Here is a 25,651-nt window from a genome sequence, read left to right as displayed (position 1 = left end):
AGAGCGGGCCCCGGTCAGGCCTCTGCACTGGTAAAGCCCACGGCCCGGGCCAGCCACTCTCCCTGGCAGGCCCTAGTCGGGTCCTCAAGCCATTGTGTGTTGCATGTTTGGGACAGTGGTCCCTGCTCTCTTGTGCTCGGGAAGTCAGCATCCCTTCAGGCGCCCGCAATCTCGTCCTGCCCTTGCTGCCCCCCACTGACGTGCCACGTGGGTGTCAGGTGTCTGGGATGCAGTATTCAGCAGCCAGCCAGGGAGGGGCACCTCCCTCCTCCCCACTGTCTCGGGACTTCTCAAGTCTGAGATGTGCCCCCACCCAAAACCCCTGTCGCCCGTTGACAGGCAAGGAGCATGCATGCGAGCGCATGCAGCAGGGGCCGGGGCCAGGTCTGAGCCCCGCCTTCCCTCGGCTTTGCTCCTGCCCAGTGACTGTGACCGCTGTCCGTGTTGCCTTCTTGAACAGCGACTCCCCTCCCCCTCCTCCACCCCTTCACCAAAGGTCTTGGTACAACCAGCTGCCCATTTTGTGAAATTTTTATGTAGAATAAACATTTGTACCTGTACCATGCCTCTGCTCTAGACTTCTTAGTGTCATGGCCTTAGGACTGGGGCTGATCCTACGTGGCACCACGGGGCTCAGAGACCAAGGATCCCAGCCGCCTCCCTTGGCCTTCACCTTCCAGACCCTCTGGCCCCTCCACCCCAGCCTGAACATCTCTCCACTCCTGCTTAACACCTGACGCCTATTCTGTACTGTGGGCCCAGATTGACCCCCTCTTCCCACTTTTCCCGGAGTCACAAGCCACCACTGGATCCCCTCTCATCACCCTGCTAGACAGTCCCCCCACCCGGGGCCAAACCTGTCCTTCTGACCACTAGTGATTGGAGAGAAGACAGGCCACAGAGGCAACCAAGTGCTGGACTGGTCAGCTGATGCGGCGGCTCAGGGTTAAAGTCAGCCCAGGCCGCTGGGCTGGATAGTGCCTTCAGACCAAAGGGAAACCAGACTGGGCAGAGGCCTCAGGCCAATGGGTACCACGGATACCTTTCATTTCATCCCGCCCATGCTTCCCAACTTTGCCTGGTGTTGTTATACATAATATAGTTTCATCTAAGTCACATATAAGCAGCCCTAAATTAATCTACCTTGTTCCTTGCAGGTTAAAAGAATGCTTTCATACATTAAGTTCTTTAAACCCTAACTGATAACCTGGGAATCAAGCCCCCACCAATAGAGGAACTTCAGAAATCTGTTTAGGATCACAGAGCTGGAAAATGCCAGAGCCGGAGTTCCACAGAAAGTGGTTTACTGCTTTTAGAACAAAATAGGATGCTCTCAGAACTTTTTTTAGTGAAGAAAATACTTTTAGAACTTTAAACCTTTTTAGAACTTTCCTAGAGCACTATTCTTGTCAGCTGATAAAGTAGGCACTTTAATACGCAGAAAACCCTCCAGAAGCAAGTGCCTGGGCTGGATGGCTCAGCTCACAACTGTGTGGTTCCCGAGCTGTCCCGCTGGACGCGGCCGCCTGCTCAGAAGCGGGGCTTGCGCTTGCGGCCGGTGTACTGAGTGTCAGGTCGGACCTCCCTGTGTGAAGAAGTAACAGGGGCGGGAAGAACAGAACCATCTCAGGAAAAACAACAAGACCCCCTGGGACCCCTGAGGCAGGTGAGCCCCCGGGCCCTGGGTGGCCAGAACCTCCCACCCCCACCTGCACTCACTTGCCCTGCCGCCGCCGGCGCTCCTTCTTCTCCAGCACCCACTCTCGGCTCTTCCTCACCACTCCCCGCCTCGCCATCCTGTACGGGACCCTGTGCAGGAGACACGACTGTGAGCAGGTCCTGTGAGCAGGACAGAGTGGCCTGGCTGGCACCCAGGTTAATCCCAGCAAGTAAGTGTGGTGAGCTTCCCCGGAGCCAGGTGGCCTCAGATGCCCCTTCCACAACAGAAGCCCCCATTCTGGACATCCCCTTCCTGGTGACATCTGCTGGGGCCAGAGCGGTTGTTTAGGAGGAGGCAGGAGACGTGGGGTCCCCCCCTCGCTCGCAGGCATCCACGCGGTTGACCACGTGGTTAGGCATACGTACATACCTGCTGTGGGGCAGGCAGGGGCCAAGCTACTTTTGGGGCTCACAAGAGCCGATCCAAGGAAAGCAGGCCCTAGTCTGGCTGTGAGGCCAGCACGCTTGGTACAGACCAGGTTGGGGCTCCCAGCAACTACAGGTGTCTGAGGTAGGAAAACAAGGCTGCCCCACTCGTGGCAGCCCTGACAATGATCCTCAAGGGGTGATCTTGGCCTCCAGTCTTGGCTGAGGAGAAAAGGGACCTCCCACAGCTCTATGGAAGAGAGGCCCTGAGAACAGGGGAGCCTGAGCCCTCAAACCACATCCCCACCTGGCAGTTGGAATCCAACTGTTTTCAGCGTCGAACACACCACGGAAGCTGCTTGCCCTCTGAGTAACCATTCCCTGAGTACCTGCGTGCACGGCCCGTGGACGTTCTACAGTGGCTGTGAACCAGCCCTGCCCCTGAAGAGTCCACGGCTGGGCTGTGGTAGCGACCGTCCGCATAAGGCAAAGCAAGAGCAGGGAGGCCAGGAGCTGCTAAGGCAGTGATGGGGAAAAGGAAAGGGCCACAGAGATAAGCTGCTTCATGCAGAAGGCGGGCCAGCATTCCAGACAAGAAGCAATACATGAAAATGAGGCACAGGGAAAGGACTGAAGAGGAAGGTTAGGGAGCAGAAGAGCCCTGTTGCCTGGAGTCATTGAGTGTAAGGAGGGGAAGGGTCCAAGTGAGACTCTGAGGGTCAGCTGAAGATTGAGTCGTCCTCGTAAGTGTCCTCCTCGCCTGAGGACCAGTGGAAGCCGGACTGCATGACACACCCTTCCGGCTCCTACTTCTCATCTGTTCTAACCTAATAGTAAAAGTCAGATTAAAAAAAAACACCAAAAAAAAAAAAACAAAAAAAAAACCCACCAACTCAGAATCCCACCTGGCTGGTCCAGTTCATGGAGGTGTGAACACCAACCAGCAAGGAGCGTGCTCTCCCTCCAGGAAGCAGCGAGGCTTTCTACCACAGGAGGAACACAACATGTCCTAGACTCTGGGGTGTGCAGATAGCAGTTCACGAAAGAAAGTTAAGAAGGCCTACAGTGAGGGGGCAGGAGTCTGATGTGCCAGGTGCAAAGCAGGCTGCTGGAGATGCAGGACTAAACAGATGCAGGACTAATCCCCAGGAGTCTCTAAGGAAGGATGAGCTCTGGGGTAGCACAGTGAACAGGGGGCAAGATGTGAGCTGCGGGAGGGACGATGGGAAAGAGTCATCAGGGGAGACAAAGGGAGCAGTGAAGACGGTAAGCGACCCCAACCACAGGTGCCAAGAGGAGAGCGGAGTCCACAGTGCAAATGCCAGAGGGGACGGAGCCTTTGGAGAGAGCAGCTGACGAGTGGTACAGTAGAGGCTGAGTGACGAGGATTAAGGAATACATAGGTCAAGCAAAGTTGTTGGGGGGCGGGGGGGGGAAATTAGAGATAAGTCAGGTAAAGGTTTAAAATACTTTTCCTTGATTTACCTATTTATTTACAGTAAGTGGCCTGAATGTGATCAGACAGAAGTGACAGCACCGGGAGAAGCCCCATCAGCCTTACAGTAGACAAAGGCCTCCTCCCACCCTCCTCAAATCCGAGGACTTCAAAAGGAAGAGCCTGTAGGGAAATGAGGTCCGCGCCAGGCACTGTGCTGAGTCCTGTACAGACATGCCCTCGACTCAACTCACTGCCCAAGAGGGTGGCACATCCCCCCCAATTTTAAACACGAGAAATGGATGATCAGGTCCCACAACTTACCTAAGTTTACAGTTAGGACACGTCGTCTGTAGACACCGGCGTGAGGACAAGAGGGAGCCTAAGATAGACGGAGGGGAAGCAGGAGACGGGACCACTCCCTGAGAGCAAGCAATGGGCACCTTAGAGCAGAAACGGCTAGGAGAGCCCCCAAGTCCCCACGGGGAATGGGTGAGGAAGCTAAGGGAGATGACCGCGGAGGGCCAATGGGTCAGAGGGCATCAATCCATGGTGAACAGGAGGACCGCACTCATGATTTTCACCACAGGTGGGCCTTCCTAACTCATCCATTCTCGGCTCATTTTTCCTCTTAAACGTCGTAAGAGTCTGAAAACCTTTCACCCCTACTAATCAGAACTAAGAAACACCTCATTCTTCACTACCTTATAATCAATTGTTCCTTCAACAAATATTGAACACCTTTTGCTAACAAGACACTATTCCGGTTTCAGGGATACAGTGCAAGTCCCCACCAAGTTTTCATTCCAGTTGGGGACAGAAGTAATACCAAGTAAACGAATGCTTATGATTTAGAGCAGTGAAAGGTGGTAGGGAAAATAAAGGTAACAAGAACTCAACTGAAGATACTGAACTGAGAAATGGCAAGATATGATTTACATTTCAAAAACGTAAAAGAAAAAGGGAAGTCTCCGTCTTGCTGCACAGCAAATGAATTCAAAGAGGCAAAGTCAGAAGTAAGGAGACAAGTGAGGTAGCTTTCAGTAATCTAGGCAGCAAAGACAGAGACCAGGTAGGAGTGGGGAAAAGGGATGGAGTGACTAGATGTAAAATGTAAGGAAACCAGGAAGGGCTGAGAATGGAAAGAATGGAGGGAGGAAGCTCGGGGATGGAGACCAAGAGCTCTGTTTTGTTCCAGAGACCCGTGGAAGTCCAGGTATGGATATTTAGGAGGGGAGGTGGTTTGGAAAGCAGAGGTGGGATTGAGACCAAACATAGAAACCTGGAGGTTCTGAACCTGTAGCTGGTGTCTAAGGCAGCAGCACAGAGAGAAAAGGGGTCCAGGGTGGGCCCCAGAGTGGACCAAGAAGGAACAGCCAGTGAGGTTAACAGAAAACCGGGACATTGGGTGGGAGGCCAAGTGAGGAAAGCGTTAGGGGAGCGATCGGCTGCATCAGCTCCTAATGAGCAGGCAAGTTACAATGAACATGGAGAAGGAAAAAAGACTGGGAAGTGACCATGGGTTTGGCGAAGACAGCCTGGTGGTGGCCTTGATCAAGAGAGCAAACTGTGGGGCTTCCCTGGTGGCGCAGTGGTTGAGAGTCCGCCTGCCTATGCAGGGGACACGGGTTCGTGCCCCAGTGCGGGAAGATCTCACATGCCGCGGAGTGGCTGGGCCCGTGAGCCATGGCCACTGAGCCTGCACGTCCGGAGCCTGTGCTCCGCAACGGGAGAGGCCACAACAGTGAGAGGCCCGCGTACTGAAAAAAAAGAGAGCAATTTGTGATGAGACAAGCATGAGCCAGAGGAGAGGAGTGAGAATGGCAGAGGAGACAGTGTGAGGAGTTCGGTCATAAAGGGAAGCCGATGAACAGGGTGGCCGCCAGGAGCTGTTACGGGGTTAAGGAAGGACCCTTTTTGAAGACAGGAGAAATCGCGCAGGATGTTTGTGTGCTGATGGGGATGACTCAGGAGGGTAAACATGAGGATGCGGGAGAGGAACGAGAGCCACAGGGGCCAAGTGGGGATGGGGTCCGGCATGTAGGTGAAGGAGGCAGCCTTGGGAGGAGGGGACAGCCTGCTGGGTATGGCAAGAGGGCAGGCAGAGAGGAAGGCTGCCCACAGACATCCGGAAGGGCTCCACTAGCTCAGCCGGAGGCAGGTGCAGGCACAGGTCTGAAGGGTTCCCAGGTCCTATTTCCGCCTTGGTGTCTCTGCCACACCGGACCCTGACAGGCTTGGTGAAAGCAGAGAGAAACGGAGGAGTCTTGCTGCTGTGTCTAATGAACCTGGTGGCAGCAACTGCCTGCGCCTTAGGCAGGGCTGAACGACAGCCTTACCTCTCAACCGTGAACGTGGACTCCCTGGCCTCCTCTTCCTCATTATCTTCGTTCTGGGCCTGCAGGAACCAAAGTGCTCTCAGATCACCCTGGAGATCTCTCAACCCACCTGCCCCGCCCCAGAAGGCCTGGCACCCAGGCCTGAGCCCTTCTAACAGGTAGACGGCCCGGCCCCAGAAGAAGGGAAGCCAGAAGAGACGGGCCTACAAACTCAAGGTCCCTCACCATTGGTATAAAGGTCGAAGGTCCAGAAAACAAACAGAGGTAGAACCTGAAACAAGAAAGTGCAGAGTGAGGGCTGGGCTCAGAAAGGCTCAGAGAGCAAGACAAGTCCTCCCCCTCCCTGCCACAAACACATACAGACACAGCCAGGCCTCTTGCCTGCCCGGGGCCCCAGTGACCCAACTCAGCACTGCCCTGGTGCTCGCATCAGCGGCCTGTGAGGGCCACACCGCCACCCTCTCTCCTGCAGCACGGGCAGCACCCTGGCTCCCGGCACTCACTTCTTGGCTCTGGCGCTGTTGGGATAGTCCACCAACACACCACCAGTGAAGCCGGCCCTGGTGGCCTGGGTCGTGATCAGCTCCAACTGGGGAGAGAAGAGCGCGCAGTCAGGCAGGGCGGCTGGGGGAGCAGCAGCTTCCCGCCCCCTCCCCTGGCCCCGCTCTGGTCCCAGAATGGACCTTGTCTGGGAGAAGTGAGGGTCTTTATCAGACTATTCCCAGTTCTGAGTCCCCGAAAGCCACGCAGAGAAGGTGCAGCCTAGAACCAGCCACGGCAGATACCTCCCTCGGGGGATTACAGACCAACCAAGTCCCCCTGATTCTCACTTTCTAGCCCAGGGACCCACCTCCCGACTCAAATCTCAGGGGATGAATGGCCACCAACTGCGAGGCAGACTCATTCATGTTATTAGTCAGGGACAGCTCGCCACTTGTCTGTCAGAGTCGGTACCTCCTACCCCTCACTGCTCATGCGTCACACTCCACAGAACAGACAACTGTTGATGTCCTCTCCCCCACCCCCAGTTATTTCTTCGGTTATGGAAATCAGTAATATCAGATGGTTTATCTGTCAAGAGAAGACAGACCCCCCTACCCCGCCCCTCGCCCCAGGTACCCCTCCCTCTTCCTTAGGACATTAGGTCACAAAATGTGCCAGCAGGGGCCACGGGGACCACTCCCAGGAGCTCAGCCCCTCCCTTCCCACCAAGCAGCCTAAGGTTGCTTGTTCCATCACCTCCCAACAGCAGGAAGGCAGGTGGGTGAGGAGCAGGATGATGTTTACCTGTTCTGGGTCCCTCCCCCTTCCCTGCACCTCCACTAGCCAAGGGGTTCACCTGCTCTGAGTTCTCAGGGTACAGCTGCAGGACAGCCCGAGCTCCATGGACCTGCAACAGAAACATGGTTATCTTTCAAATATCCCATGGGGTCAGGACCCAGACACTCCTCCTTTCCTTATTCACGAGATATTTATTGAGTTCCCATTATGTGCAAGGTATACTGTTCTCAAGGCTGGGAAACAGCCAGGGACAAAAGAGACAGCCTCCGAACTTCTGCAGCTCACATTTTAGTGGGTGAGGTAGCTAATTTACAGTAGTGATTAAGTGCCAAAAAGAAAAATAACTTAGGACAAGGGATGGTGCATGACAGCAACTATCAAGTTTACTTCTGGCTCAAGATAGGCCTCTCTCTGAGGGACGCTGGAGCAGAGACCGGAATGTAGTAGACGGCTGGGCTATTTAAATGTCTGAGGGAAGAGCACTTCAGCAGAGAGAAAACCAAACACAAAGGCCCTCAGAACTTCAGGGTTAACCCCAGGACCTGAGAGGAAGAGAAACCATGTAACGCACAAGACGCAGCTATCTGCCAGAACCACCCACTCTAAGAAAGCCAGGGGTGAGGTGAGGGGACTGAGGGGACCAAGAAACACCCGGATCCAAAAAAAAAAAGTGAAAGAACTCACTTTTAGGACTTAGAATCGCAGACTATCATCTAATCCTAGTAAACAGTGGAAATCAACACCATCACTTCTAAAGACAAGAAAGGGAATTCCCCAGCAGTCCAGTGCTTAGGACCGAGCGCTTTCATTGCAGGGGCCTGAAGCCGAGCGGTGTGGCCCAAATAAATAAATAAACAAACAAACAAATAAATAAAAGACAAGAAAAAGCTAATAAAGGCGCTCTCAGTGGTAAATAACCACCCTGCTCCCCATCTGAGCACTGGCAGTAGGTGGAAGGCAAGGTGGGAGTTGAAGGATGTGAGCACTCTAGAAGGTGTCCTCTGTGTGGCCTCGAAATGCTGTCCCTGTCCTCCCTCTGTGGCGCCCAGGCCCCCAAGCCAGCTTCTGACTGGTATTCAGCAGACTGGACACAGGAGTTGTGATCAGCCTCAGATTCTGACATCAGTGTCTTCGCATTTCACTAGCGCGTCAGCCCCCTAAGCTTTCCTTTTTTGGGGGCTGAAGACTTGGACCAAAGTAGCCAACAATGAGGTCCTGCCATCCTGTGTGGTCCCATCTAAATGGCATTCCCACGGGGCACCTCCACTTCCTCATGCTATCTGCAGGGCAAGGGAGGGACAGGCAGCCAGCCCAGGTGGGAAGGAGATCTTATACTCACCAGAACAGAGTAAAGAGCAGAAAAGAAGCAGTACAGGCGCTTGGCAGGAATGTCGGACTTCTTGTTAGCACTACACAGCCACTGCACCGCAGAAATGCTGAAAGAGGAAGGGACCTAGTCAGGAAAGGGAGCGATACGCAAGGTTCAATCTCCAGGCGAAACCCTCCTGCCCACGACTCTTTGTTGGCACGTGCAGGTCCACTCCAGGTCACTATTCTACAACGCTGGACCAAATAGGGTCTACAGAAGGTGAACGTGAACTTCTCGTGGCCAGTCCAAGGAAACATTTCCTCAACCTTGCTTCTGCACACATCTCAAGTTTAGCATTACTCAGCAGGTCAAGGCTCTCCCTGCCACCTACCCCTTCATTCCCTTCCTCCAATCAAGGGAAATATGCTTTGGACTTACACAAAGCCATTCGCTCTCCTCCTAAATCACTTCTTTCAACTGTACCTGCTAACTGTCTCCACCATCCCCAGATTTAAAGCCTCAAGCAGCTAGTATGTCCTCCTTTCCGACATGCCGCTCCTCACTGCTGTGCACATACATCTACAGAACCCCAAACCCTGCTGGTGTGTCCGACCGCCTCTCCCAGCTTTTACGTTCCTCCACTACTCTCCTTGGTCAGCACTCATTACCGCCTCCATCGCTTCGACAACCTAACTTATCTCTCCTCTCGCGTCTTCTCTCTTCTTTTAAATAATCCTCCTACAACACAGACCCGATCTCGTCACTCCCCAGCTCCCCATCAACTACTGAGTAAAACCCAAACTTCTCAGGATGGAGTTAAAAGCCTCTAGGAACCGACCCCACACAATCTCATCTTCCGTAGAATTTCTCATTCCTCCCTACACCTATTAGACTCCTTTCCCCACCCACTTATGTGCTTTTGCTCACACTGTTCCTTCACTCTGAAACCCTCTCCTTGACTATCCAAATTCCTCCCAACCTCAGGGCCCAGCCCCGGCCCCTCCTGCTTTCCTGTGCTCTTACTTCTCTTCATAACTCTGGTGGGTCCCATGATTCCCTAGTACACACCCCACACTGGGGCTCACGTTTAGTAACTTGGTCCACATCTTATAGCACCTAAAAAACCATGGAGTCTTAAAAACAGGGACCTTTATTTCCACAAACAGCATAGCACCTTGGACAATTTCTTGCAGGTAACAAATGTTGAAAAGAAAAAGCCTGCCATACCACCCCTCCTCTTAAAAACAAACTAAAAATGACTATTTACTCCTGAAACATACAAGACCAAATTGCTGGCCTTTGGTTTTCTGCAGCTTAGAACATCTCACCTGATCATTACTAAAAAGTAATTGCTATCTTTGAAATGTTTTTTCTCCCCTCCTGTTTTGTTCCCACATGTAAGCTAATCCCATACCCTAAAAAAACCCTTCAAATCCAGATTTGTACTCCTCACCCAGATTCCTACTGTGTATCGCTACAGCTCAATCTATTATCACAGGAGGTCTTCCCCCAGGTAATGATTAAACTATGACTTCCTACCCTAGCCCCTACCTCCACCCCACCAACAAAACACTAAACCAAATACTAAACAGAACTTACCACAGAAGACAAAGAACAACTTCACGTTTCTAACTGTAATTTCAGTGTTCTAAGATCTGTTATCAAAGCACTACGTACACATTCAAAACTTGGACCTGACGCCACAGAAACGACTCCTAAGCCACCAAAGAGACTGGAGCAATTGGGGTCACTCTCCACTACAAAGTCCTTTGAAAAGAAGTCAACAAGATGGCTGCTGGGACCCACAAAATGGCTCCTAGAGGCTCAGAAGACCACTCCCCCACACCCCCCCCCCACACAAAGCAGAGAAACTTATACCGTGGTGCCTGAACCTGGCAGTGCAAGATAATCACAGGAATAGTTTTGAAATACAAAAAAATACATATTTGGGGGCGTTGCTCTGACCTTATACATCTGAAAATCCTGGGGGATGTGTATTTTTAAGTATTCTGTGTGATTCTGCTGCACAGCCAGGTTTGGGAAGCACTGGCCTGCAGGACTAAAAGCAGGACCTGAAGACTCTCACCTGATACAACCATCAAAGGAGCCCGGTTTGAAGGGGATGCCCTGACCCATGTCCCCCAGAAGCAGGTCTCCCTCCGTGTCTCGGTCCAGGGCCACATCTACATTGGAGAAGAGTAGGTGAGGAATCAATCTGCATCACTGTTCCATACTCATGCAGGGGAGTCCACTCCAGTGCCAAACAGGACATACTTACCCAGCATGGCAGGGCTGATGTCAATGCCCACCCAGTAGTGCCCCTCATCTGAGAGGTAATCTCCACTCAGCCCAGAACCACAGCTGGAAGACACAATCAAATGGGGACTCAACACTGTGAGTAGCAAAGACATCCCACCACCCACCTGGACTATCTGAAGTGAGCCCCAGGATCTCACCCAATATCCAACAGATAACAAGGTTGACCCTCAGGCAGACAGAGGAGCTCCAACGCTCGCCCAGCCATCTTGGTTTGGACATCAATCATCCGTGAGCTATAAAAAGGCAGAAACACAAGCAAGTGGTAAAGGAGCTCTGGGCTAAAACCTCACCCAGACCAAGAAAAGCCAAAGAAAGAGAAAAAGGAACAATCATCCTGAGGTACCCTTTCCCGGTCAACAAACTGGACTACAACTATTTAAAAGTGACCCCAGAAGTCCATGTAATACAACGTGTTATTTTGTTCTGACACAAATTAAAACTGCAGTAGCTGCAGAGCTAATGTGAAGTTAACAAATCATTTATCTAATGACCAACCATTGGGTATTTTCAACTCTACCAGGCTCTGACATTGTATTACTTAAATACATGTCTTCTAGAAGAATTACCCACTGTAGCTACTCCCATATAGAAGGGTGAAGAAGACACAATAAGAATTATAGCAGTGCTGTCCATGAGAAACATAACGCAAGCCACTTGGGACATTCTAGAAGCTACGTTTAAAAAGAAATTAAATATGTAAAGTTAACTGTAGTAATAGTTAACCCAACATATTCAATATTACACTTTATTTAATCCAGTATACTCAAAACATCATTTCAATACATAACATAAAAAACAATAAGGCATTCTACATTTTCTTCACATTAAGTGTATCATATTAAATACGTTTCAATAGATGGCTGATGACTACTGGTTACCATATTGAACAGAAGAGGTCTAGAGTGTATCTGGCTTTCCCAAGATCCAGGGAGAGTCACATGTACCAGTTTTCAAAATGCCTAACACAGGGCTCTGCAACTGGAAAAAAGTTTCTATTTGCTACATAATGACAACTGACCAAAGGGTTTTTGCTGACTCTGATAGTCCAATTTGAACAAAAAAGAGAAAAGAGGTATCTGCAGAACTTTCTTACAGAATACTGTATCGGAAAAAAAGGTTTGGAAGTCCTTGCTCTAGCCGTCATCTGTTAACTAACTTCATAATTGTACAAAAAACTCTCCTCTACGAAATTCAGATACTCTACCAACAGCTGCCCTAAGGATTTACTGAGATAATGTAAACTGCGGCGTACAGTAAGCATTCCATGAATATTATTTCCTTCCCCCCAACAGCACTGATCCCTTACACATCTCCACTGCGTCCTGTTTTATCACATGCTTAAAATAAGCTGTCGTACGAGAGAAAGTAGGCGTGATCCCTCCCATTCTGATGCTAAGGTTACTGAGACCCATTCTAAAGTTTAAAATTGACCCTTCCAGTGTCAAAAGTGGGATCAACTCAGGTCTCTTCCTTCCCCCACCCCCAAATTCTGCGTGCTTTCCAAGCAACCTCCGCAACCAGAGCAACTTGCCGGTTCCCGACCCCTGACGCCTCGCAACATCCAAGCTCCACTTACTTGCGCACGTATTTCCGGGCTTCATTCTTGTCGTAAAACTGCAGGGACGAGAAAAGAAAAAGGGTGGGGAGTCGAGGAAGAAATCAAGACGCGGAGGCCCCAGAAGAGGAGAGGGGTGTCCGCGGAAGACAGGCCTCACCAGCTCCGGAGGCCCGCTGTGCTCGGGTCTCTGCCCACGTGCCGCCATCCCCACGCCTCTGCAACAACACTCGCGCGATTTCTTTCGGGTGTCCGGCTTTTATGTCCTCGGCCTGGCGCCCGCCTCGTAATACGCATGCTCCACCCATCTCCCCGCCTTCTCTTTTACTCGATTGGCTACAAGGGCCGACAGGATGCGAAAAACGCACGCCTCCCATTGGCCAGTTCATCTTGCACCGCCCGCCTGACTCATTCAAGATGGCCGCCCAGCGCGATGTGAGATGGTCACGGCTATTTCTGTGGAGGTTGTGGCAGGCCCGGGGGGTTCCACAAAACTTGGGATTGGGCCTGGGCCTAAAAGCGAGAACTTATTCCCGGAGCGACGGCCCGTACTCGCGCACGGCGCTCTATGAGCTGCTCGGCGTCCCCTCCACGGCCACGCAGGCGCAGATCAAGGCGGCTTACTACCGGCAGAGCTTCCTTTACCACCCGGACCGCAACGCCGGGAGCGCCGAGGCTGCCGAGCGGTTCACGCGCATCTCCCAGGCCTACGTGGTGCTGGGCAGTACCACCCTGCGTCGCAAGTATGACCGCGGCCTGCTCAGCGACGAGGACCTGCGCGGCCCCGGGGTCCGGCCCTCCAAGACGCCCGCCACCGACCCCGACTCGCCCCGCACCCAGCCGCCTGCCTCTCGGACCCAGGGCCGCGGTCAGGCCTCGTCGGGAGCCAACCGCACCATGTTCGACTTTGACGCCTTCTACCAGGCGCACTACGGCGAGCAGCTGGAGCGCGAGCGGCGCCTGAGGGCCCGGCGGGAGGCCCTTCGCAAGCAGCAGGAGGACCGGGCCAAGAAAGGCTTACGCTGGGACGAGACCCGAGACACGGCTTTATTCGTGGTTCTGCTCACTGTTTTCATCATCATGGGTTTTCGTTTTTAATCGGAGAGCGGAGGGAAGGGGAGCAGCCGCGCCACCGCCCCCCCAACCCCCAAGAAAACGGCCTTTCCTGTCTTCTTGAACCCGTTGCCTCCATTGTCTGCTGTTGTCTACCTCTCCTGGGGTCCGAAGGAACTGCTCTCCCCTTTCCCTTCCCCACCCGGCCAGCTTAGCCATTGACCTGCATATCCCTACCCCTCTGGTCCAGAAAAGGAGGCTTTTTGATGCCCAAGAAAAAGGCTCCCAATGAGGAGTCCCGAAAGCCCGAGAGTGAGGGGTTTCCTGGAGGCCCTGGGGTGCCTGCTTCCAGATGTTGTCAATTTCTGGAACACTTGCTGTGGCTTTCCTGTAAAGCTCCGAGCAAGACTCGTCTGCTCCTGCCCCACGTGTGTAGCGTGGGGCTCCTCTGTAACCTTGAAACGTGCAATGTGACCAATTGTGACTGCCAAAAGAAAAATTCTGGGGTGATAAGAAACTTGTCTTTCTGTGAGTTCCCCAAGCCACAGGTGAGACCCAGTGTAGGGTAAGGATGTGATCTGTGGGAACCTGGCCATTCTTTGGTGGTCAGACCCCACTCCGCCTTCTGTTGGTGGTGAGTGTGAGTGGGAAAGAAAGCAAGGTCATGAGAGTAAGGAATGAGCCTTCCTGTTCCCATGCTTATCTAATGTATGACCACGGAGAGGTTACTCTGTGGGCGTGATGGCAGAGGAGCAAATCGTTTGCTCTCTTTCGGTCTGTCACACTTGATTATCCATGTTCTAATAGGCTCAGTGATTAAAGTATGATGCCAGGGTCTTCCCTGGCGGTCCAGTGACTAAGACTCCGTGCTTCCACTGCAGGGGGCACAGGTTCAATCCCTGGTTGAAGAACTAAGATCCCACATGGTGCAGCAGCAGGGGGGAAAAAGAAAAAAAAAATATATATATATATACATGCATACATATATATATATATATATATATATATATATATATATATATATATATATATATATAGTGCCAGTAGAGTCAGGTTTGTCCTTGGGACACTGTGCCTGGCGCCTGGTCATCCCTTGACCAGCCAGCCCCATTGCTAACTGTGCAGCTCCTCCCTTCCCCAAAATAGAGCAACGAACTGGGAGTTTTGAGTCACCTGAGTGTGGCCCAGCCTCCTGTTTCGCTGGCAGTGCTTATCGCAGGTCCTACAAGCCAAGTCCTTGAAACATGGCTACTTGAAGCTGTGGGAATTGGGGGAGTTTGAGTAGACCGGACTGTTGAGTGACAGGAGGCACAGGATGGAAGCGCACTTCCTTATTCAGAGCTGGCTGAGGGTTTTTTGGTTGTTCTTTGTTTCCTCTTTTCCTAATTGGTGCAGTGGGTTGTCACTTGGCTAGAGCTGTGGTAATCCAGTTCTCTTAACCGTGCATCACTGCACGTGGGGTGTGGCTTAGCTGTGAGATGGTAGGTACTCAGGTATGTACTGTGGAGCGTAAAGCTGTGGGGTAGGAAAACCTTTGCAGGAGATCTTCTGCAAAGGTAAGGGCCTAAGTAGGTTCTAAACAAAGCCAGAGGTGCTTTGCTATATTAACACCAGTGCCTGCACTCAATCTTTTGTGGCAGTCCTTGGATAAATTGGGAGAAACCCATAGCTAGTGCAACTTGGTCTCTTGGGAACCATTCTGTTTTCTCTAGCCTTGGAGGTTGGGGGCAAACTCTTAGTCGTGGCTTTGCAGTGACCATATGATTCAGTGGTAAAGATTTAAGCCTACTCTGGTTCAGACATGCTGGGCTCATGAAGCCTTGGTTTGGGGGAAAGGGCATATGTACTTTAAAAAAGAACATTTAATGTTACTATGTTTCATATCTGGAAAACAAGAGGGAAAGTCTTTTCAAAACACAAACTACAGGAAGTGAAGCTTAGTAAAAAGTACAGAGGCTGGTGATTTTCAGCCAAGGAGTTGGGGCATAACAGTGTCCTTGGGACAAGATTCTATCAAAGTTTCGATCAAATGGAGTTGGGGTTCTTTTGGGTCTTGTTTGTGAAAGCACTAGTGGTCTGTGATAATCTGGGATCTTTCTCATGGGCTCTTTGACATAGATCTCTCAAGTTCGTTTTCTCTCAGTGAAAATCACAGTGAAGAACATCCCCTTGGGCCCCAGAACATGGAGGTAGACCCAGAAGGTTTGGAGTAGTGGGGTCCAGACTCTGTGAAACTTCTGGAACTTTCCATGCAACTCCAACCAGGGTAGTCAATAAAATTTATTAATCATCCAACTCTAAGCCTCTCCTTAGGCCTAGAACTAGGCCCACTCTATTCTATAGTGCCATTCTGCCTGCCTCTGTTTTTTTTAGGCCAGAGCTAAACTCTGAGAGGCCCCACTCCCTACCATCCCTGAAACTCAATCTGGGCTCTTCATGGGAGGGGAGATGTGTGGGAGGCTTTTTGAAGGACCCTCCCCACCTGGTTCCTGTTACATCATTTCTCCCTTTCTGGTCCCCCTGCAGTTGTCCTTTCTCAGCTTCTTAGCTGCCCTGGGGAGGAGAGGCTAAACCAGGCCATGGACATTAGCCCCTGCCTTCTAGGGGCTGCTCCCCAGTTCCTGGTAGAGGAGGAAGGCTGAGACATGGTCAGCTTCAGTCCCTTTTCTCCCTTTGGTCACAAACTGAAACAAAACTATAAGTTTGGACCTAGGAAGAGAGACTTTGGACAAGAGGGGCCCAGCATGCTCCATGCTGTGCTCATTGGGTAAGGCGTGAAGAAGAGTGCCAGGCTGAGTGAGCGGCACACACAGATCCTAATGGGGCGACGCGGACAAGAGCATAGGAGTCAAGGTGTACATGTCTAGGCAATTGTGGTAGTGTCTTTGGGCTTGATCAGGACTTCATTTTATTCCTCCTGAGCCTAACTGTTTTCCCCTCCATTGTCCTTTATTTATTGCAGGGTGAAAAGATCCTTTACACATCCCAGTGCTGAAGGAGTAAGATTTCTTGCTTCCTTCTGCGGTTCTGGCATCTCATTCGCTGAGTGCGCCTTGCCCTCTGTAATGGTCCCAGCATGAGCCAAGATGAATAAGAATAGCCTACCTTAGGCCAGTGAGTTGTCCGGTGGTCATTACTGACCATGTATATATATCTCCATCCCTTATAGCCACAGCCTGAAGCTGAGACACCAAGGGTGGAGCCCAAGTGAGTGGCCACCACACCTGCTTATGGAAAATGGCGGAGTAGGGGTCTTGTCTCGGGCCTTTGGGCTTCCAGGAATGTCACCAGATCCCATGAAGGGAGGCTGAGAGAAGGGACAGCTGGTAAGTAGCGGTGTTACTTCACTCCCTGGAATTCAGTGCGCTCTCCTGGCCTTTGCCCTCTCAGTTCCTCAGCCCTGTGATGAGGTCACACACTGTCTCCTGCCTCTGAGCAGGACTGTAGAAGGCGTGCCTTGCCTGCCCTCAGCGGCTTGGCTCTCAGGCCAGGCTTGGAGCCCTGGGGGCCATCGGGTTTGTGCAAAGCAGCTGGGGTCCCTCTGTTAGTGTTTTAGGGTGGTAGCAAGACCTGAGTCTGGACCTCATGAACTTGCATATGCTGGGGATTGCTAGGTGCTCTCATCCCCCAGAAGCAGAGAGCTCACCTTCACCATCTGTTGTAAGGTCATAGCGTCACTATGGATCTAGCCATCTCGCCACTGTCTCTTAAGGCTATACAAACCTGGGGCTCCGTCGCTAGTCTTGAGGTGGGTTGGCCCTCCCATCCTGCCTCTGCCCTGTCAGTGTTCACATCCTCGGTCCTGGGAGGGGACTGCTGCTAGACAAAAGAAGGCCTGTTTCCAGAGGACGAAGAACTGACCGAGATTCGTGGTTCACAGGCCACAGCTGACCTGCACACAGCATTTGGCTGCGGCTAGCACAGTGTCTTAACTTTAGGCAATATTCAAAACTTGGAAGACTTTGCATAAAAATCTAGATTTCTGACTCCTCTCAAAAAAGTGAGAAAATGTGCCACCATTGAGCTTCCTCCCATACTTTCGTGACAGTCTGGGAGAAGCTGTAAGGTCTGCCTTTCAGATGGGACCTTGCTCCCTGGTCCCCTGCACTCTCACCAGCAGAGGGGATGTGTCAGAGGCCGTGATGCACACACTTGCACCATTTTACTCTTAGAGAAATCTCTCTCTGTATCCCATGTCTATTAAGAGGAAAAACAAAAAAGGTGGGGGGGATCATGCATTTCCAGGAAAATGGGGAAGGGTGTACTTTGTGGAAACAGAGCTGCTTTGCACTGTAACCTTCTGGCCCCTACAGGCATTTGAATTTGCAGATCCCTAGGTTACCTCCTATGTTATTAAAAGAGCTCACACTTTATGCAGGGAGGCAGAGTATAAGTCTTATTTTCATTGTGGGACAAGAAGAATCTTTTGAGAGTTCTACAGCAGTGGCAAGGTCCCAAACAAAGCCAGAGGTCCCTTGGTACAATAGCACCAATTCCTGCACTCAATCTTTTGTGTAAAATCCTTGTATAAATTGGGATAAACCCTCAGCTAGTCCAACTTGGTCTCTTGGAAACCGTCAGATTCTCTCTAGCCTGGGAGGTCAGGGGCAAGTTCTTAGCCATGGCTTTGCAGTGACCACATGATTCAGTGGTAAAGGTTGAGCTCAGTAAGCCTTGATTAGCAGGCACACACAAAAGTACATTTAATGTTATTATGTTTCAAATTTGGAAAACAAGGTGGGAGGCTTAGGAAAATATGCAGAAGCTAGTGATTTCCAAACAAGGAGGTACACATAGACTTTCTTGAGGGGGAGGAACACCTTGTTTTTATCAAAAAGGAGTGAGAGTTGTGTTATTTGAGCAATTTTTTTTTTTTTTTTTTGGCTGTGTTGGGTCTTCGTTGCTGTGTGTGGGCTTTCTCTAGTTGCGGTGAGTGGGGGCTACTCTTCATTGCAGTGCGCAGGCTTGTCAGTGCAGTGGCTTCTCTTGTTGCAGAACACAGGTTCTAGGCACGGGGGCTTCAGAGTTGTGGTTCGCGGGCTCTAGAGCACAGGCTCAGCAGTTGTGGTGCACGGGCTTAGTTGCTCCACCACATGTGGGATCTTCCTGGACCAGGGCTCGAACCTGTGTCCCCTGCATTGGCAGGTGGATTCTTAACCACTGAGCCACGAGAGAAGCCCTTTGGGCAATTTTTTGGTTTTGGTTTTGGTTTGTAAAAGCACTGGTGGCCTACAATAGGTAGGACCTTTCTCATGGGCCCCTTGAGGGTCTACCTCAAGTTTATTCTCTCTCACAGAGGATTACAGCCAGGAGCATTCCCTGTGACCCCAGACCTGGAAATAGAAAGTTCCAGAAGTGATCTGGCAGGAGAGCCCAGACTGCCTGGAACTTTCCAGAATATTCCATGTACCTTCAAGCAGAGGGGTTAATCAAGTTTATTAACCATCCAACTCTAAGTCTTTCCCATGGCCCAGAACTAGGCCCATTCCACTCTGGTGGTATCTATACCCACCTGCCTCAGGTCTTTGGTGTTTTTCATGCTGGAGCTGAATACAGAGGGCCTCACTCCCTGTGCGCTCTAAAACTGAGTCTGAGCTCTTGAGGAAGGTGAGGGGTGTGGAAGGCCTTCTGAAAGACCCCATCTGGTTCTCATGGTAAAACTTTTCTCCCTTCCCAGTCCCTCCCTTGCCTGGGTCATTCCTTCCTCTTCTTCTTATCTGCCCTGGGGAGGGGAGGCTGAACCAGACTGTGGACATTAGCCTCTACCTTGTAGAGGCTGCTCCCCAATTCACAATAGTGGAGGGAGGCTTAGGCATGACCACCATTAGCCCTTCTTCCTTTTGGTTACAAACGAAAAACTCCCTAGAAGCATGGACCAGAGTGGGAGGCCAGGCCGAGAGGGGCCCAGCTTGCCCCAGGCTGTGTGGAGAATGTGGGAGGTCTTCTGGGGCTGTTCAGTCTTCTGTCATCTCAGGCAGGCACCTGGTGTCCTCCCCAGCGTCCCTTGTCTCCAGCACGTCAAGTGCTAGCAGTGAGAGCAGGAGAACCACGGCCACTGTGGGATGAAGCTTCTCAAGTGGGCACTGTCAGTGCTTTGCCCCTGCTGGGGGTGAATCCGACTGGACTTGGGCTTCCAAAAGCTCGGATGGGCCAGTCCCTCTAACTATTGCCTGTATTTCTTAAGAGCTCATCAAGCAGTCACTCAGGTGCTGCTCACTCATCTTTAGGGATGGGGACCAGCCTACCAGCCGCAGCACCCGTGGATCAAGAGCCTCATACTGAGCCAAAATCTGGCTCCCAGTGGTTCCCACCCGTTGGTCTTGACTCTAACGTCTTGCTCTATGTGAAGCAGTCCTTTAGAGACTCAGAGGCTAGCCATCGCATACTTGTGTGTAAAACAGATCCCTCAACTGCTCCGTAGGGGACTTAGCCCCAATCCTCTTTCTCATTATACTCCAAAGGTGCTGTTTTGGGGTTCCCTTAGAGTTTAAAACTTCAGTAAAAAGTAAAGCCAAACCAGCACTTGCCTCATTCTAGATGGTTATAGCCCCACTAACATGGACCAAGATCACGTTAGCTTCTACAGCACTCTGACTGTCCCCTCTTACCCGCAGGACCTTCTGTGACTTCCTGCCAAACTTCATCTCATTAGACTTGACCTAAGCTGATCCAAGACGTATTCCCACTCTCTCATCTTCTTGTCCACAGTCATCGGCCAAGCTGGTCACCTAATGTTTACCCAAGCTGAAGACAGCTAGCTCCAGCCCTGTGGAACCCTCTCCATCACTCAGTGGGGTGGTCATTTGGCAGGCCAGAGAAGGAGCAGGTACCATCCTGACTGGGCTTACAGGCCACCCAGGAAAAGAAGGTGCATACAGGTGAGGCAGTTGGAGAACAGTGATGGAGCAGAGTGTGCTTCTGGCCAGAAGTGCTGGGAAGTTTAAGAGTTAGGGAAGACTCCCATGGGTTGGTAATCAGAAAAGGCTTCATGGAAGAGGCAGAAGCAGTGCTGGACCTGGACAGCCAGGCTTTGGATGGGCAGAGAGGAAAGGAGGGCATCCCAAGAGTAGGAAGCACAGGAGCTGAGATGTGGAGGCTGCAACAGCAGAGTGGCTGGATGAGGGAGCAGAGAGAAGTCAGGCAGCATCATCATCCTCATCATCACATTTATTGACGGCCCCTGGGAGGCGGGGCTGGGGACAGAACATACAAAGACAAGGACCTGCCCTCAAAAAGTTTCCATTCTAAGGAGACGGGGACAGAAAAATACAGAATGGTCTTTCCGGGGGAGGGCCCACTCTCACCTGGTGCAGGTCAGAAGCCCCTGGCCTACCTTGCCCCAGGGTCTGGAGCATGAGCGGGGCCTGACCACCTGGCTCCTAGGTGGTGGACCCCAGAACTGGGGGAAAGGTAGGCTCAGGACATGATGGAAAACACTCCTGTCAGCCTTGGCATTGTGCAAGCCTAGTGGAGTGGCAGGGGGCGATAGGCCCCCTAGGCAGGGCCCTTGAAGGAAGTGGGCATCTTCCCAGGCCCCCATGAGTAAAGTTCTTTCACTGGGGCTGGCCCATCACCCGGGAGGCCCCAGCCGGGGAGAAAAAGGCAGAGTTTCCTCAGCGGCAGAGGCATAATACCCTGCCCACCCCACTCCCGGCCCTCTCTCTGGGCATCTTCCAGGTGACCCTCCTCCCCAGTTCAGCCTCCAGGGCCAGGGCCTGCCTAGGGCCAGGGGGAGGGGCCTGCCCCTCCCCCCACCCCGGCGGTGGGGGAGGAGGAGGAGCCACGCATCAAGTTTGTCTGGGCCCCCCAGTGGGGAGCCATACCCTGGATCCTACCGGTGGGGGGGCTCTGGCTGCGAGGGCCGAGGGCTCAGCAGAGGGGCTGGGCCTAGAGGGCACCCGGGGGAGCCCTTCAGCGGGGGCACTGGGCGGGAGTCCAAGGGGGGCAGGCTCCGGGGCACTGCTGGTGGCCCCCGGGCGGCCCCAGTGGGCAGGACAGCGGCAGCGGGGAAGGATTTGGGGGGATCCGCAGCAGCAGTGGGGGCTGGCTGGCCAGATCGCTCCCGGCGCCGCAGCAGCTCCTGCAGCTTCTCCGCCTGGGTCCGCCTCAGGTGGGCCAGGGCACGGCCTCGTTGGAAAGCGGGCAGGAAAGCCTCCAGGCTCTGCTCCCCCAGCAGCAGCTGCTCCATGTGCTCCTGGGACAGGAGGGAAAGGACAGTTTGGGAAGAACATGACCAAAGACTGAGGGCTGGTCCTCTCTCCTCCCACCCTGAACCCTTCCCGATGGCGACCACCCACAGCTCGGGCATGGGGCACCTGAGTTCCAGCCTGGGCCTGCCACAGTGCTGAGGATGAACGTCCTCTACTCTCAAGCCTTGATTTCCTTACTATCACCAGACCTGCTGGGCCAGGGATGAGGCGGGATCAGAGATGGAGACACACTTGAAGTAGACAGGTGTCTCTCATCAGGGCCAGGGCCCTCCTCCTCCACCTCTTCAACTCACTGAGCACTGTGCTCCCAACCCAGCTCTGAGACATCTGTCCCAGCTCCTCTGTAGACCCAGCCTAAGCTGCCCTGAGATGTTCACAGGAAGTTGGGGGAAAAGTTACAGGTGGGGACGGTGGGCCTTGTGTCCAGTGCGGACAGCAATGCAGCGGGCACTCCTGGGAGCCAGGCACTCAGGGCAGGCTTCCTGGAAGGGGGGCTCTCAAGCCTGCAATGTAAGAATTGAGGGGAGGGGGATGATGATAGGATGGGGCCCCCCTCCCGGTCCCCAGGCCCAGCTGCCCCTTCTCTCACCTCAGCCTCCTGCTCAGCTTCCTCCAGCTCAGCCTGCAGCCAGCCCAGCGCGCAGTGGGGGCTCCAGCGGTGCATGCTCTCCTCTGAGGGCCACAGAGGGACATAGTGAACTAGCCCCTGCCCTTAGGGCCTGTCACTCAGGGCAGACAGAGCAGAGCCCCAGGGCCCAGACCTGACTCTCACTGACCCTGTGTGTGATTCTACGCTTTCCCTCCCCTCTCTGGAGCCTCAGTTTCCTCATCTGCACAACGCGCCTGCCGGATCCATCTATGCTCCTCCCCCCAGTCCTAGTGCGAAAGAGGGAGCAGGGGCTTTGTCTCCTAAAGCACCCCAGGCCCTTGGGTTTGGGGCCCCATTTTGGCCTCTCGAACCCAGCTCTCCCCATCGACTGCTCACTTTCCCAACTCGGTAATTTTCCAGCAGTAGCACCCCTCAAACTTGCCTGGGGAATAGGTCTGCCCAAGTCCCGACCTTCAGAGCCTGGCACTTCCCAAGGCCACCCAGCCAGATGGCCAGCTGCCCCCCACCCCAGGCAGTTCTCCCGGCCGTCCCTCACCCAGTCGCTGCAGCTTGTCTGCACAGCTCTCGGCCACCTCCCGAAGCTCCTGGTACTTGATGGCCAGGGCAGCGCGGCCCATCTCCAGGCGGGGCCGCAGTGCCAGGTTCTCCTTGGCTAGAGCGTAGTTGGAGGCCAGGCATGCCTCGCGCTCCAGCTGCAGGCCCTGGAACTGCCGGCAGGGAAGAGCCCAGAGGCCCATTCAGGGAGTCTGCCCATGGCCACCTACTGCCACTGTGGGCGACAGTGCCCACGGGCCAAGCCGAAAGCTTGGCTTTCCTGCCCCAATCTCAGGATGGCGAGCCAACAGGTGGAGGAACGATAAGAGCCCAGACCCCACTTTGCCTCAGTTTCCTCTTCCACAAAGTGAGCTAAAAACATCTACCTTATAGGGTTGTTGTGAGACTTAAGTGAGGAAAACTACGAAGGCCTCTACAAATGTTAGTTAATTTTTAATTTTCAATTAATATGTCTGCTCAGGTCCCCGAGGAGTCCCCCTCCCTCCTCTGTCCCATTTTCCATGCATGGGCAGCTTCCCTCTCATTCCAGGCCTTTGTCTGTTTCCTCCTCAGGTGTTTGTGCCGAAAACACTCCCACCCCCTGCTCTTACTCTCCAGTGATGTCTTCACCCTGTCCCTGCACAGCACCCCCTCAAACCCCCCTCTCTTCCCTCGCACCCCCTCCTCTGCCCTCCAGTGGAATCCCCACACCCCAAGGAATACACACCCCCTTTTCCTCCCTGATCCCCTAGCACCTGCTCCCAGCTTTCCTTCTCTTGCAGAAAGCAGACCCCTTTCTTTCCTGGCCCTGGAGAACGCTATTTCCTTCTGTTACTAGGCGGGCCGAGCCTCCACTCCCTGCCCCTGGAGAACGCACTACCCTCCATCTGTCCCCTATAGGATGCACACGCCCCTCCTGCCTGCCTCTCTCCAATGTACACTTTCCCTTTCTGCCCCCCCGCAGACAACCAGCCCGGGCCTATCTCCTGTGAAATATACAACTTTCTCTTATGGTGGCCTATGGAATACACGCCTCAGCTTTGAGTACCCCTCCCCACCGGAAGACACAAAGCCCCCTCTTACACTCCCAGACCACGGAAGCCCTCCCAACGGCCCCCCCAGGTGTCACACAGGCCCCTAGTTCTCCCCATGGAAGGCGCCTCCCCTTTCTGGCCCTACAGACGTGGGTGTGCGAGCCAGGGCCCCCACAAACAGCCGCCCCCCGCCCCCCGGAACACACCTCCCTGGAGCAGCCGCTGTAGGACACGCCTCGCGGCCATCCCGGGGGTGCACGGGCGCCTCCCTGGGTCTCCGGCGCCCCACCCGCCCCAGGCCAGCTCAGGAAGCCCCCTCCCCCGGGGGCGGCTCCACCGGGCCCACTCGTACGTGCCAGGCTCCGGAGGCCCCTCGGCCCGGCCGGTGCGGCCCTTCGGTCGGTCGGCAGGTCCGGCAGGCCGCGGCCCGTCCCCCGAGCCCCCCGCCCGCGCCCCCCGCGCTACCTTCCTGCTGAGCCGCACGATCCGGTCCAGCTTGGGCTCATCCTGAAGCAGGTCCCGGAGCTGCCCGGTGCTGAGGATCCCAAAGCGCCCCGGGCTGCCGGGCTCCGGCCCCGCCCGCGCCGCCCGGGCCCGGTACATGCCGCCCGCCCGCGCCCCCAGCTCGGCTGCTGGCTCGGCCCGCTCGGCCCGCTCCGCCCCGGCTCCGCTCCGCTCCGGCTCCGGGATCCGGCTGGGGCTCTGGCTCCGGCAGCGCGCGCCGCTCCGCCGCCAGAGGGCGCCCCGCCCGCTCTTAAAGGGGCCGCGGCGTGGAGGCTGGGGGTGGGATGGGGAGGGGGCAGGCCGCTCCTCTTCCCACCCCGGCCGAGCCGCGCCTTGCCGCGCCTCCCGCATCCGCAGATCGCCTGGCAACCCATCCTCCTCACGGCGTCCGGATATCTAAGGCGCCTCTCCTTTCCTCTCCTCCCGGCCATCATTCACCACACCCCCAGGCACGGACTCTCCCACCCCAGGCCTTTACAGTTTGCAAGGCTATTTCACATTTACCCCGTGAATTCGCACAATTTTCTGAATTTGGCCGGGTGCCAGGAGCTCCTGCCCGCTGCTAACTTGGACAAGTCATTCACTTCCCCCAGCCTCAGTTTTCCTTTCCATAAAATAGGATGATGATAACACAATGTGAGGAATAGAGGTAGTGAATTGTTGAGTCCCTTACCTGTAGTTAGATGAATACCTAATACGAGTTATTGTTATTTTAAAGATGAAGGAACAGATTCTCAGAGATGATGTCACCTCCCCAAAGTCACATTACAAGTAAATGACAGACAATCTCAGTTCTTCCTGTATGTGCAGTGTCCACGGAGCACACGATACCTCCATGCTGGGCACTGGGCTGGGCCCTGTCAGGGCATTGTCTCTACTCTCTAAGAGCTCATGGATTAAGGCAGAGTCACATTCTCACTCAGCTTACTTTAGTACAAGACAGAATGGTGGGTGTCATGGCTCGATGTCTTCCTTTGTGAGTCCCATGTGATGCCTGAGGATGTCATGTACCTTATCTTCACAACTAGGCTTGGCCAGTGCCATTGTCAGGAAACAGACACTCAGAGATTGTCACCTGTCTAAAATCAAACAGTAGTGAGTGAGCTTTTTCCACTTCACCACACTACTAAGAAAGGACCAAGATGGCACCAGGGCACAGAAAGGCTCACCAGCAGAGGTGACATTTGAGCTGGGTTTTGAGGGATGAATAGGAGTTCTGAAGTTGAAGGCGAAAATAGTGAAACCAAAGAGAAGTCCATAAGCCAAGGCATAGAAGCTGAAAGTGCCCAACAAGGACTCTCCCAATCCAGCCAGAGCACAGGGGGCGTGGTGGAGATGTCTGAGAAAGAGACAAAACTGATGGAGTGGGGCAGGACAGACTTG

General features: G+C 53.5%; 3 protein-coding genes across 4 annotated transcripts; 1 reads left to right on the top strand and 2 right to left on the bottom strand.

The window, feature by feature from the left end:
* Positions 1–1,290: 1,290 nt before the first annotated feature.
* On the bottom strand, positions 1,291–12,590 carry BUD23 (BUD23 rRNA methyltransferase and ribosome maturation factor). The gene is made up of 12 exons (XM_082669521.1): positions 12,484–12,590; positions 12,345–12,382; positions 10,906–11,001; positions 10,728–10,810; positions 10,536–10,632; positions 8,480–8,576; positions 7,199–7,249; positions 6,363–6,448; positions 6,085–6,130; positions 5,860–5,918; positions 1,720–1,809; positions 1,291–1,585 (listed from the first exon to the last, which is right to left on the bottom strand). Exons 1-12 carry the CDS (start codon positions 12,529–12,531, stop codon positions 1,531–1,533), a joined length of 846 nt encoding a protein of 281 aa, XP_082525647.1. The 5' UTR covers positions 12,532–12,590; the 3' UTR covers positions 1,291–1,530.
* Positions 12,591–12,724: 134 nt separating this feature from the next.
* DNAJC30 (DnaJ heat shock protein family (Hsp40) member C30) lies at positions 12,725–20,050 on the top strand. Its single transcript, XM_082669520.1, has 3 exons — positions 12,725–13,924; positions 16,546–16,702; positions 19,991–20,050. Exon 1 carries the CDS (start codon positions 12,741–12,743, stop codon positions 13,419–13,421), a length of 681 nt encoding a protein of 226 aa, XP_082525646.1. The 5' UTR covers positions 12,725–12,740; the 3' UTR covers positions 13,422–13,924; positions 16,546–16,702; positions 19,991–20,050.
* Positions 20,051–20,623: 573 nt separating this feature from the next.
* VPS37D (VPS37D subunit of ESCRT-I) lies at positions 20,624–24,367 on the bottom strand (the record flags this gene model as incomplete). 2 transcript variants are annotated; one of them, XM_082670267.1, is made up of 4 exons in its annotated part: positions 20,624–21,570; positions 22,176–22,258; positions 22,732–22,903; positions 24,230–24,367. In XM_082670267.1, the coding sequence occupies 4 exons, from the start codon at positions 24,365–24,367 to the stop codon at positions 21,208–21,210; spliced, it is 756 nt and encodes a 251-aa protein (XP_082526393.1). In that variant the 3' UTR covers positions 20,624–21,207. The 2 variants fall into 2 exon arrangements, with proteins under 2 accessions (XP_082526393.1, XP_082526394.1); XM_082670268.1 differs by lacking the exons at positions 22,176–22,258; positions 22,732–22,903.
* Positions 24,368–25,651: the final 1,284 nt, after the last annotated feature.

The sequence above is a fragment of the Grampus griseus genome (genome assembly GCF_964374135.1).
Source record: "Grampus griseus genome assembly, chromosome: 14".
Classification (NCBI taxonomy): Eukaryota; Metazoa; Chordata; class Mammalia; order Artiodactyla; family Delphinidae; genus Grampus; species Grampus griseus.
This window is presented reverse-complemented; position numbering and strand designations above follow the sequence as displayed.

Bases quoted from the DNA above. Each gene is read 5' to 3' on its own strand.
- BUD23 (XM_082669521.1), bottom strand. From the start codon at position 12,531: ATGGCGGCACGTGGGCAGAGACCCGAGCACAGCGGGCCTCCGGAGCTG. The intron at 10,633-10,727 runs GTAAGTATGTCC...TCTCCAATGTAG, and splicing joins CATCAGCCCTGCCATGCTGG to ATGTGGCCCTGGACCGAGAC. The intron at 5,919-6,084 runs GTGAGGGACCTT...TGGTTCCTGCAG, and splicing joins CTTCGACCTTTATACCAATG to GCCCAGAACGAAGATAATGA.
- DNAJC30 (XM_082669520.1), top strand. From the start codon at position 12,741: ATGGCCGCCCAGCGCGATGTGAGATGGTCACGGCTATTTCTGTGGAGG.